The following is a 12,490-nucleotide window of genomic DNA, read 5'->3' as shown; positions in this document are numbered from 1 at the left end:
AATTAGCAATGATTTAAAGCAGAAAATTCACATTTATGAGACATACTCTAAAATGAGTGGCCAGGTGCACTAACAGTTGCCTGCATGCTTGATGGTTAATTAGCACTTATCTTAGTACTTTTTCTGATGATCTAGTAATCAGTTAATTGACTAGGAATTGGTAAATGAAGGAACAAGGGAGTAATGTAGCCTATCTATCTATCCATCTGGGTGGGGGGAGAGATTGCAACAAGTTTCCACCAGTAAAGGTATAAGGTCCCATTGTATGCAATGTAATGTATTCACTGGGAGAACAAACCAGTCATTCCTGTTTTTCTCTGCATGACAGTCCTGTCTTGTGTGTGTGTGATAAAGTGGAGACATTATTCAGTTTGAAGCATGCAGGAGAGTGGGCCAAAACGCAACACAGAGCAAGAGTAAGACTTATGGTTTATATCAGCCATGATCAAACATTTTAATAGTAATCTGACAAGGAAATGTAAAACTTTTCTTGTAAGTTTGGTATTATTATATTTATCCATCCCTCTTTGGTAATAGGAAGTGAAATAAACCCTAATCACACAAATGGTATTACACTAGTGAAGGTTATAGAAAAGACATTTCAGAATATACCTTCTTCAGCTTCACATAGTATGGGGATATACTGAAGGAAACCAAAACTCTTAAGAGCTACGTTGTGAAATTGTTTCCCTTAATCCAGTCCATATGCATTAAAAGACTGTTTCACACAGTACTGGGCTAAGCTCTCACACTGGAGTCATCTCTTGCTGTTGAAAACAGGAAGCAGCACTGGTGCGTGCTCTGGCAGTGCTTGCCGCCTCCCTCTGGCTTGGATCTTGACAGTATGCAAGAAGCTGTCAGTTTAACTGTATCAGCAAGGCGGTGTCACTTCGAAGACAAGAGGGCAGAAAGGATCCTTTGACAATGGTAGGAGAAACTGATGCAATTGCTTGAAAGATTTGTTGTTTTTGTTGAAATGTACAGGATGCGATTACCTGTCATCATTCACGCATATTTGTGTGCATATTGCTTTTTCTTAAACAGTACGACACAAGTCGACCATCCCCCCTACGCTCTTTCAGACAGGAAACTAGTCTTGCATGTTGCAGCAAAAACATTTCCTGCCCTCAATATGTCAGAATAGTGTCATGAATTGTTAATGCATCCACGCAAGGTGGATAGAGACCTCAACATCTGAACATATTGGGCAGATGTCTCCCATTCACTTTCTTTATTTTCTATATCTGGCCTGTAAACCAAAGTTAACTTTCTCAAAGGCACAAGAGCACCAGGAGATATTTCAACACTTCTAACGCTGACACGATTGAAGTGTATAATTTTTTTAATGTTCAATTTTGCAGTCGAGCTCTCTGGTTGTGTGTGAAGTGGATGAAAGTCTGAAAGATAAACTGACAAAGTTCAGGTTTCGGAAAGAGACCAACAATGCTGCCATACTAAGTAAGTGTCACATACTAATGATGTCTCCACTTTAAAACATTTGTAATTTGATCAACAGGAATTGCAAATTTCGTACTAATTTCAGCACATCAACAAACATAGATCAGAACCAAAAGCCTAAATAATATTTTTTTTATATATTTTTTAGTGAAAATAGACATGGAGAAACAGCTTGTTATCCTTGAGGAGGAATTTGAGGCAAGTGAAAAATTTATTTTGTCTTTTTTTTTGCTTCATTCTTTGTCAAGTCTCTTCAGCTCTACTTTGTCTTTTAGGACATTTCACTGGACGATTTGAGAGAGGAACTTCCAGAGCGCCAACCCAGATATCCTACACAAAAATGTCAAATTTACACAAAGCATATTTATCATTTATCATCTATTGCTATAGTAAAAGGCTGCATTGAGAAAATCCTTTAATATGTACAAAGCAGAAGTTGAACTTCCTTGACAGTAGTGCACATTCATTGCATACAGCTACAAATATGTCCATGATGATGGCAGGGTGTCTTATCCTCTGTGTTTCATATTCTCCAGTCCAATGGGTAAGTAGGGAGAGTGTAAACTGTTTTAAAAATGCACAGGTATCTCTTGTGTGAAATCCATTCCATATTTCTTATTTTTTATGACTGGATTGTAGCTATGAAGGTGGCGTTTTTTGATTATGCTGAGGTACATTTGACTGGTCACATTAAAGAATCCCTTGAGACAGAAATTCCATATTAATTTGAACAGGATGTAAACCAGAGCAACAGATGATGTACGCTGGCAGCAAGAATCGACTGGTACAAGCCGCCGAGCTCACAAAGGTCAGTATAGTTTATCAACTCCAGTGGTATGCCTAAAAAAACATATTTGAAACATTTAAATTTAATTTAATTGTTGTAAATGTATGGATAAGCTCTTTGCAAATCTCAGGTTTCTTAGTCTTTGAAATCTGGACTGGGTTACTTTTCAACCCCTCTTTCAAACCTGTTGCCATCAATCGCCAAATCAAAGTGGACCAGTTGTTGATGTGTTATATCTGAGCCTTTTCTGATTGGGACATTTTCTACTTTATTCTGGAGGTATTTGAAACAAGACACACCGATGACTTGACAGAAGAATGGCTGAAGAACCAGCTGGCATTTTTTCGCTGAATATGCATTTACCATACCTTCAGCACCAGAAGTATTTTTTCCTTATGTGACCTTTAATTTGTTTTAATTGTTGTGCACTTAATTGCCATTAAATGATTTACTGTTTGAAATCAAGGTTTTTATGTGTCCTATTTGTATTGATATCAATCATTCTAGACATGAACAATTCCCTTTTTCCCCCACTAATGTCATTACTTAACTTAACTAAACAAATAACTTTCTCATATTAAAAAAATGGAGCAGGGGCAGTCCTGTACTTCTTGGGCTGATGTAAAATAATCACTTCCATTTATGGAATGGAGGTTCCCCAAATCCTAAAGACTCAAAAAAACCTTTGACGACTGAATTTCTTACAAAATGTCACCTGCATTTTATTATAAGTTTGAAAGCCGTAACACAATGACATGTCAAAAAGCTTAGAGAACAAAGACAAATTTTACATGATCCTGTACTGAGTATCTGACAGAGGGTGTAAAATAGCTTCTTGTGCACAAGTTAAATCTACAAATAAAAACTGGATTGAAGGGAGATTGTCCCCAGTCCAAAACCAATGGGCATCTTCACATACAAATTTAATTTGAAACTTGCAATTGTCACGAGCCTACCGCTCTGTACCGAGCTAAAATAAGGGTCAGTGACGACATGGTAACACTGCCACATTTGGATCTGAACGTACGGAGGAGATAGGCGGCCATCGGCGGCACGCTGTCCGGAAGCATGGGTTTTATTCACTGTCGCTGGCGTCGCTGGAATCGGAAACTCTGTCACTTCCACTCCCGCTCTGAACCCTCTCCGAGTGCTCACTGCTGCGGTCGCTGCGTGCCGGAGAAGCGCTGCGACTCCTGCTTCCTCCTCTGCTTCCTGCTCTGTTTGCTCCCTGGTCGTCACTCCCGCTGGCCTCGTCGGCGCTGCTGCGGGCCGAGGTCTTGCCCTCGTTCTCCTCGTTGTCATCGTGGTCAACGCTGTCATCGTCGCTGCCGAAGATCTCCTCCTCGTCGCGCAGCTCTCTGGTCCGGTCCCCGCCGCTCTCACTGCCGCTGGCGCTCTCCTTCCTCTTCCGCTTGGCTTTGTCTTCCTCCTCTTCGTTGTCTTCTTTTGGTTCCCGTTCTTCTTCCTCTTCGGCGTCAGAATCGCTGCCAGAGTTCTCTGCGTCACTGCCGCTGCCCTTGTCTTTCTCATCACCTGGAGATTCAAAATATTGCAAGCATGACGAGAAACTGTTTTTTTTTTTAAACTGACAGACACACAATCACTGCAGTCCAGCATGTAGCCTAATAAGTACAAATTAAATAGGTGGAGTAAGTGATTCTGGAGAATGCCTGTCAAAATCAGTGAATATTTCCGTATGATCTGCTATCTGTATGTACTGCGCTGAAAAAAAATCTGGTGTGAATGCACAGCCAAGGCTCTGTAACCAGGCATGTTGCTATCTACGGTACCAATTTACAGAGCATGGGCTGAGTTTACTAACACTAGATTATTTTGCAGTACAGACAAGTAGCAACTTGTAAGGAAATATACATCGATTTTGACAAAGTGATTTTGACAACAAGCGTTCTTCAGAATCGCTGACGACATGAGAGATGCAGAAGTATAAAATAAAATAAAACTGACCAGAGTCCTGCAGGTCTTTATCCATGTCTTCCTCTTCGTCTTCGGGCTCGTGGTTCTCCAGTTGAGCTTTGCGTGCGTCCTGAGAAGCACAAGGAAAAGGGAAGCCGTTTTTAGTACACTTCTACTGTGCAGTAATCCAAGCGGATCCAGAGATAACGCTATAACAGTTACAGTCATTCGTTTAGATCAGATGAGTCATGTTATGTAGTGATGTATGGTTGAAATACCAACTGAATTAATGTATAGTAAGGTTGGTTGGCCTTCGCTTACAGAGAGGCATTAAAAGTCACTGGATTTCTTTTTAATTATAAAGCATTGATTCGTAAGCAAACTCCTTATATTTCAATGTTGCTTGATTGGAATTTGGATTCCCGTCAGACTCGCTCAAATGAGTTACTGATTGATTAAATAAATATGAGGTATTGTTATAAAACAGTAACCTCAAGTTACATTTTGAAAACATGTAGACGCTCAAGAGTTTATTAACAATACTGTTCAATAAGTTGAAAATAAAATGAAATAAACCATGTTTAGTCTAAAATCAAGAATAAGAGGAAAGCAACAAGTATCCCTCACCTGGGCTTCGAGTTCCTTCTCGTTCATATCTCTGTGCTTACAAACCAGCACGGCATTTGTGGTGGATTGGGCTCCAGCCTTGGCTCTCCTCTTGCTCAGACGCACTCTGCAAGACAGAAGAACGGCTGTCAGAAGACAAGGCCTAACAGTTCCCCAGCAGCGTACTGCCCTTTCCTCAAGTTTGAGGTGCAACCAACAAATCAAGCCTCCTCTCTGATCAATGACTTACCTAGTCTCGAGCTCATTGTAGTAAACGCCATCGTTGTCTCTGAAGATAAAGAAGTAGTTCTCCTCGTAACCCTTGCTGGCTTTGTTCTTGACGTTCCAGTTGTACTCCCTGGCTATCTTGTAATCATACCTGAAACACAGTAAACAAGACAAATAAGCATTATAACATCAGTCAAAAAAAAAAAACAATCAAAAGAAGCAAGGTGATTCTTTAACGCAGCCAAAAAAAGGACCCTGATTTTCTTTGTGTAATATTTCTACTTACAGATCCTCAGGCATGTAATCCATTCCCTCGTCAACATCCCTCTTGCGTTTGCGAAGCGTTTCTTCATGGGGCAGGAAGTAGGCCACAAACTGATTTCCTTCCTCATCCATCATACCTCTGCATTGAAAAGGCCCAAAAATAAATCAGCATTTATGCACAAAATGTTAGTTGAAACAGACACATCCACAAAAGATAGATATTTGGTGGAGACCTGATCATGGCCTGAGACATCATATCCACTCCAGCTGGTGCTGGCATGTCTTTAGGTGCAGGATCAGAGTCAAAGATGACCTGAGCACATGGGTTGATCCACATCTGAGGAAAATAGACAACAACATATTATTATCTGAATCCATTAAGTGCCATTCTTGCATTTCCATACTGGAGCAACAGCAACAACAACAACAACAACACAAATGTTTTAACTGTTACATGTATTTTGAAATCACCCAAAGAGACTGTAAAAGTCAATACACAGACACAAACAATATCTCACCTTGAAGTCAGGGAACACAGGCAACACCTCCACAGGAGTAACTCTGGGTTTACTGTAGTGCTGTGTAACCTGGAGACAAAGGACAACATGTTTACATAGATCATTTTCAATTACACAGAATCCCTGCATCCGACAGCTGATCATCACAATCACAGCAGCTCCACAACAATAGCTGAAGAGGAAGAGTTGTGTGCTTTTCTTTTAAATATTTGCTGAAAAACGTTTTCCAACTATTCTAAAAAACGGAGGAGCAAACCTGTAGCGTTTTACCTATGTTCAAACTACTGTCCATTTCGCTTTTTCAGTTCAGTGAAATGTCTAGAAGGTTAAACGAGAAGGATGAGTGCAGCTGAGTTAAAAGCCCACGTACCGATTTCTGTGCATCCTCAAATGTCTTCTCAATAGCAGAGATCTGGCTGTCTCTGTCCTTGTAGATTTCTTCTTCTGTGAACTGCTGTTTGACAGATACACCAATCCTAAACAAAAAAAATGTATAGGTTATACACACACACACACACACACACACACACACACACACACACACACACACATTTTTCAACTATTAAGTAATTTCAAAGTGAACACATTAGGGAAACTTACTTGACTTCCACTTTCTCATTGGAAACGCCGTATCTGTTAAACTCTGTAGAAATATATTCGGTCTTTCTCATCCACGGGACCACTTTGGCATGCTGCTGTGACCTAACGGGGAAGAAGAAAATGTTTCAACAACAAAATAAATAAAATCTCCACGTGGATCTGTAATAACATAAAGCCGAATATGTAGCTGCCTGTCTTACCTCTTCGAACTTGATGGTGCCGTAATGTCCTCTTCCAAAAGTTTCTCATCAGCAGGATCCAACAGAACTGACAATAACAATAATGATTAGAAGACCGGTTCAATTAGACATTACATAAAGCAGTGTATGACATGTAATTCCTCAAGCCTTACTGCTGGGGTCTATGCGATAGGTGTCTGGGTTGATGAGATCGATGGTGACCCCGAGGTCTGGTTCAGTAAGTAGCTCATGCTTGTGCTGTTTCTCAAGGGAAGTGGCTTTATACTGTACAAACCTGCAATGAGGGAAAATAAAATGTCATGCTCTTGTGCCCGCGTTCATCCGTGTGTACTCCGCATATGGAGAGGGTGGATGTCTACCTGTGCTGGTCAAACGGGTATGTGATGAATTTGGGGTCAAATGGGATGTCAGGCAGGCTGTTGCAGTACTTCACCCGACACACCACCCCTGACCTGTCATGGGCACAAAAGTGTAGGACATACATAGTCTGGGTTACCTACCTAGAATGTTTTTCATACCATATTTATACTAGCCTACCTAAGGGTTACATTAGTTCAATTTACTGTACATTATAGTAAAAACGTAATAGTACTACATGCTTACCTCTCTGGAACAGTTCTGTGTGAGGATGGCCTACTAGAAGGAACAAAAAGACTCATAAATTAACAGTGTGATCCATAAATGTTTCAGTAAAAGGTTTAATATATTAATGTTGTTTACATTTTTACAACATTTGTTTAATTAACCTCAACATTTGTTTTCAACCCACATAATACGTTTAACAAACCAATTAATGAAATTATATATTATGTGAAAACTATAAAATACAAAATAAAAAATATAAAATCCACCGTGGTTGCGGCTGATGTGCAACTACTACACCATTAAACCCCTATGCATGAACAACACAACTTTTAAATAGCTGATAACTGTACAGGGACCAAATTGACTTACCCAAATGAGTAATATAACGCTAAATAATAAACACTACACTACGGGGTCAGGTTGACTGAAGTTAACTGGACGACAAGCTTGTTTGTGTAGCTAGCAAACTAGCATTATTAGCTAACAAGTAAGCAACATGTTACTGATGTGGCTAATTTAACTATCACTTAAGAATAATAACTTTGTAATTAAAGTGTCCAATGTGGATAACCAGCTACGTTACGAAGTTTATTTTTTGTTTAACTGACCTGTGACCGTCTTCTCGTTGAGATTGTGTCTGAATCGTTGGAGCCATGTTCCAAGACAGCTCACAACTCAAAGCAAAGGTCTTTGTTTGCACGAATAAACCAACACAAATCCGCCTGATTATAAACAAAACCCTCGAGTATCCGAGTGAAACTACACACAACAACGAATTCTCACTTCGATCAGAAATTGTTCTGCATTTCTATTTTGGACTCGGCAGAACAGAACGGTGACCCGGTAAAGTATCGGAACCCAAAGGGCCGAAGAGGATCCGCTTTAATGTGAGCGACCTCTGCTGCACTGGCATGGGAATTGTTTTCTTGTATATTCAGCAACAACAAAACAATTACACTTATAAATACCTCTATTTATTTACCGTACCGATACAAGAATAACAACTACGGCAGTCCTTGTATTTAGTTTCAAAAGGATTCTAACACACTCTGTTACATTAACACTCATCCATAGGTCTAAATGTGTGTTTTATTTCACGTTTGATCTTTTTCATTCCCCAAAATTGTTAAGAGCTTTTTTTAAATAGACAATTGCAAATACTTCCCGTCGTATATTCTATTGTTAAATGCATATTCTTTGAACGCATTCTATTTGTTTCTTCTATTAGACTATGTATGTTGATTGTATGCACCATCTGAACTGACAATAGCAAAACCATAGACATATAGACTGGTATGAACATACTTGGGTCTAGAACCAATTCGGATTCTGATTTAGACCAAAACAACCTTCTGGGTTTGTTCAAAAGAATAGCCTTTAATCAACATAGACAACAACAGAATACAAAACTTTGCCTGCCAGACCAATAATCTCACAGGATTGCAATGAGTTCTGTATTTTTAAAAGAATAATATCCACTTTTATTTCATCTGCTGGACATAACATTGACACATTTGATTGGAGAGAGGATTCATACCATGGGGTAGGCCTACTCTGACCAATATTATTATTGCTCTCTTTATACGAACAAACACAAATAAATTGTTTATTGATCCTTCCCTTCCAAAAGGTATTTTAACACAAGGTCCATTTTCAGGCCTTTCAGTCCTACCTTGGGATCTTCCTTATGTTGCTACATTAGGAAATTCAGTCACATCATTTGCATATATAGCTTATATTTCTTATCGTACATTTTTATATATTTTATATTTATTTATTTCGCTTTGTGGTTCTTTGTTTTTTCCTTGTTTGTGAAATGGTGTGTGTGTATTTATATATATAAATATAATGTATAAAAGTCACAAGATTTGGATGGAAGTGGAAGTATTTCAAAGGTTAATGATGAACCTTTTAGCTAGTTGCCAGTTGTATCTACTATAACTAAGGGTTGTTATTGTAAAAAACATAAACTCCTTGTTTGAATTATGAACTCTTATTTGTCTAACCATATATTCAGACTTGTATCCAAACCCAAGTACATGTTTTCACCAGCTCCAATATAAAAGGGGCGACTTTGGCTCAGTTGGCAGAGCGGGTCGGCTGATGATCAAAGGGTTGGAGGTTCGATCCCCGCCCTGCCACCTGTGTCACGGTTGTTGTGTCCTTGGGCAAGACACTTCACCCACCTTGCCTCGTGTGAATGTCGATAGTTAGTCTGCTATCGGTGTATGAATGTGTGTGTGAATGGTAACGTGGGAATGGGAACTTTCTCCCATTCCCACGTGAAAGACTCTTTCTCCCTTGCAAAAGAGTCTTCGGTCTCAATGGGATATACCTGTATAAATAAAGGTTAAAAAAATAATAATAAATAAAATAGTAGCTCCTTATTTATAATAATAAATAATAACAACATTCATAAGCCTACTCTATAAGATTAACTGCATTCTGTTGTTTAAAAACACAAATACAGCTGCATACAGCAACAACTGTGGTTATACAGAATGGCGATATAATGAAAACACCACCTCAGTGTAGGTCTAAAAATGGAGTTTGAAGAAATAAAAGGCAGATGCGCTGAACCCATTCTTTCTGAACCAAGCAGTCTCCTACATTCATTCCGCTTCACCGAAATCTCAAAGTGAAAACACAAATGTTAGATTGGTGGGTTAGGTGTGATACACATCAAACACTTAGGATGTCCCTGTACATCTTTAGTTTCACCTCCATGCATGGTGCAACCATCCTCCAGCTTTAAAAAAAAAAAAAGTGGGCCTACATTTACCTATGTTAATGAGGACTGTGCACGCCACTGTGCTAGGCAGTCAGTGCAAAAGGAAAAACAGCTGCTGCTTTTCATCATACGTTCTTCCGTCACATAACTGCCAAAGACATCTATCGACAGTCCTTTCAAGCCAGTTCATGATCTTTTCCAGTGTCAGGTCCGCATCTCCGTCTGCAAATGGGTATCCACTCTGTGGGTGTGGAGAGAAAGAGAAAGAGAGAGACAGAGACAGAGAGAGAGATTTAACCTTACACCCAAGTACTTACATCTTCATATTTGACATAGTTATTAACTCAATTAATCAGGGTAAAAAAAAGATATTACCTGCTCAACATGTATATCATCTGTCCAGGATCATCTGCAAATACCCTGTAACATCAAAAGAATGGCTCCATTAAGAAAAGCTGACTGCTCACTAATACACAAACCAAGTAGTACGCACAACACAGATTCAATAATGGACACTGCCCATTATCTCAAGTGTTTTTCCATCCATTGGTTCAGGAAGGGCTTGAGGATTCTTGAGGTGTAAGTCTGGGTCCAATCAAACTGGAGGCACTGTGTTTCTTTTAATGTCGATGACGCATGTATTTCTACCTTCATCTCTCTCCGTCTACTTTCAAGTTACAAGAAAAATAAGTGTTGGTGGGGGAAAAAGGAAGTCAATAATCTGGGGTCTGTACCACAAAGCAAGTTCAACCCATCTCTTTGGGGTGATTAGGCTTTAACTGAGATCATTTACCAGTATCACAAAGCTGGTAATAGCAACTGACTTAGTTACCTGTGCCAATGAATGTATACAACATAATGATATAAAGTAGAATAAAATAAGAAGCTGTAAACACAACAAATAATAGTAAGGGTATAAGGAAATAAATGAGGGTGGGAATTAACAGATGTCTTCTGAGTATAGTTTTTTTTGCTGACTGTGTACAAACTATTTATAGTATAAAATGAGCAATTAAACCAAAGTTAACCACGAGTGCAAAACTCTCACCCATCTCCCCAGTGGTAAAAGGCTCTGTCCTGGTAAAACATGGACAGAAACAGCCAAACACTTATTGTCTCAACCCAGAAGATAACAAACAGGAACCATAGCGATGACAGCAGGACTTCACACAACATCCTGGGGCTCTGTGGGGAGAGGCAGAACCACAGTAGATGTATCAGTGTTGCCCTCAGGAAATATTACAGCATGCTGTTTCTATACAAAGTGCTGCTCTGACTTGTCGTGAATTATTCCTGTGTACACTGCTAGAGATTGTCATAGCATTTATGTATTATTGTCACCTTAATATCCACGGTTGTATTATTTGGGAAACGGTTGCACATTATTTAATTTCATTCATTCATTAAGTTAACTTAATACCTGGGCATGGGACCAACATTTTACTATTTTCAATCAACGTGCTGAACTCCACTTTTTTTGTATGGTTTCTCAAGCACAGGTCCGTGCACAAGACAACTTTTTATATATTTACATGTGTTTAACAAGGACATAATATAGTTTCAAGTTATGTATGCATTTTATGGAAAGATAACATACAATGTTTAGGAAGTGTGTGTATCTTTATTATTGCTTTATTTCAATCCACCCCATAGATGACTTGAATTCTAAACTTACACAAAACGAAAATTTTTCTAGATTATGGAACATTTAGCATAATAATAAGACGGAACAAACAAGCAAGCGTTTAAAGTTGGGGGAATATTGAAAACTAAATTAATGCTTTTAAGACTTTTTAATGTAGACCCCTTCAACAGATATTTGTCTGGGCTGTAAGTTAAAACCAAATGTTCGAGAAACATTATCAAGATATAAATGTCAGTAGTTAAGTGGTCATACGCACTTTATTTTATTTTGAAAAATTAGAAAGTCAATAGCCTCGTTTGAGATGTCGCCGTCTTGCTAAAACCTGCGCAATTATGACGTTCAGCTTGCTGAGCGCACAGCATTTTTGCAGCATTTTTGTTGTGCGCTCAGCAAGACGCGCGTCATAGTTGCGCAGGTCTGAGCAAGACGCCTCCAAGTCGAACGAGGCTATTGTCCACACATTTCAGCTTATGTTTACGTTAAATGTTGACGAGATAATGCATTGTAAACACATAGCCATGTCAGCTAACCTTAACGACATGAAAACGTTATGTACGTTTGTGTTTCGTTACAATGATTCACACCCATTCCATCCCATGTGAGTATCCTCGACGCAGTGGTATATTTGCGTAAGGCGCGTCACAGAAACAAATAGCTTGCTAGCTTTTGCAGCTAAAGTTCAGTTGTGGGTAGCTTTACTAGCCACATGATAGCTCCTCTTTAACAGTCGCTTGTGTGTGACGCTGATTGAGTTAATCATTGCATATTGTAAAATAGTGTTGTAAGATTTGTTTACTCACTCAATTGAAAGAGACTCGAGACAGCATTCCCTTCTCGCTCAGCTTTCACCTTTTTTGTTTACAATGCTCGTCACATGTCACGTTGCATGCACTTCCGCTTCTGGGAATGGGTTGATTGATTCCCAAGCTCTGGTCCAAGGACCTTCAGTTGTCC

General features: G+C 39.2%; 2 protein-coding genes and 1 long non-coding RNA gene across 3 annotated transcripts; 1 reads left to right on the top strand and 2 right to left on the bottom strand.

Moving 5' to 3' along the window:
* The first annotated feature begins 823 nt into the window (after window positions 1–823).
* On the top strand, window positions 824–2,704 carry gmfg (glia maturation factor, gamma). The gene is made up of 7 exons (XM_080025114.1): window positions 824–927; window positions 1,362–1,458; window positions 1,607–1,656; window positions 1,734–1,785; window positions 1,922–2,002; window positions 2,193–2,266; window positions 2,525–2,704. The coding sequence occupies exons 1-7, from the start codon at window positions 925–927 to the stop codon at window positions 2,594–2,596; spliced, it is 429 nt and encodes a 142-aa protein (XP_079881240.1). The 5' UTR covers window positions 824–924; the 3' UTR covers window positions 2,597–2,704.
* Window positions 2,705–2,952: 248 nt separating this feature from the next.
* Window positions 2,953–8,003, bottom strand: paf1 (PAF1 homolog, Paf1/RNA polymerase II complex component). The gene is made up of 14 exons (XM_080053934.1): window positions 7,769–8,003; window positions 7,179–7,211; window positions 6,935–7,027; window positions 6,728–6,849; window positions 6,576–6,642; window positions 6,376–6,477; window positions 6,146–6,251; window positions 5,776–5,844; window positions 5,491–5,594; window positions 5,280–5,396; window positions 5,016–5,144; window positions 4,787–4,892; window positions 4,211–4,289; window positions 2,953–3,778 (listed from the first exon to the last, which is right to left on the bottom strand). Exons 1-14 carry the CDS (start codon window positions 7,813–7,815, stop codon window positions 3,321–3,323), a joined length of 1,632 nt encoding a protein of 543 aa, XP_079910060.1. The 5' UTR covers window positions 7,816–8,003; the 3' UTR covers window positions 2,953–3,320.
* Window positions 8,004–8,658: 655 nt separating this feature from the next.
* Window positions 8,659–12,406, bottom strand: LOC307248730. The gene is made up of 4 exons (XR_013844805.1): window positions 12,337–12,406; window positions 10,940–11,076; window positions 10,267–10,311; window positions 8,659–10,132 (listed from the first exon to the last, which is right to left on the bottom strand). It is a non-coding gene; the product is annotated as an uncharacterized lncRNA (long non-coding RNA).
* Window positions 12,407–12,490: the final 84 nt, after the last annotated feature.

This window comes from Ammodytes marinus (genome assembly GCF_949987685.1).
Source record: "Ammodytes marinus genome assembly, chromosome: 3".
NCBI lineage: Eukaryota > Metazoa > Chordata > Actinopteri > Uranoscopiformes > Ammodytidae > Ammodytes > Ammodytes marinus.
Note: the sequence above shows the minus strand (reverse complement) of the source record. Positions and strands in the feature narration are given on the sequence as shown.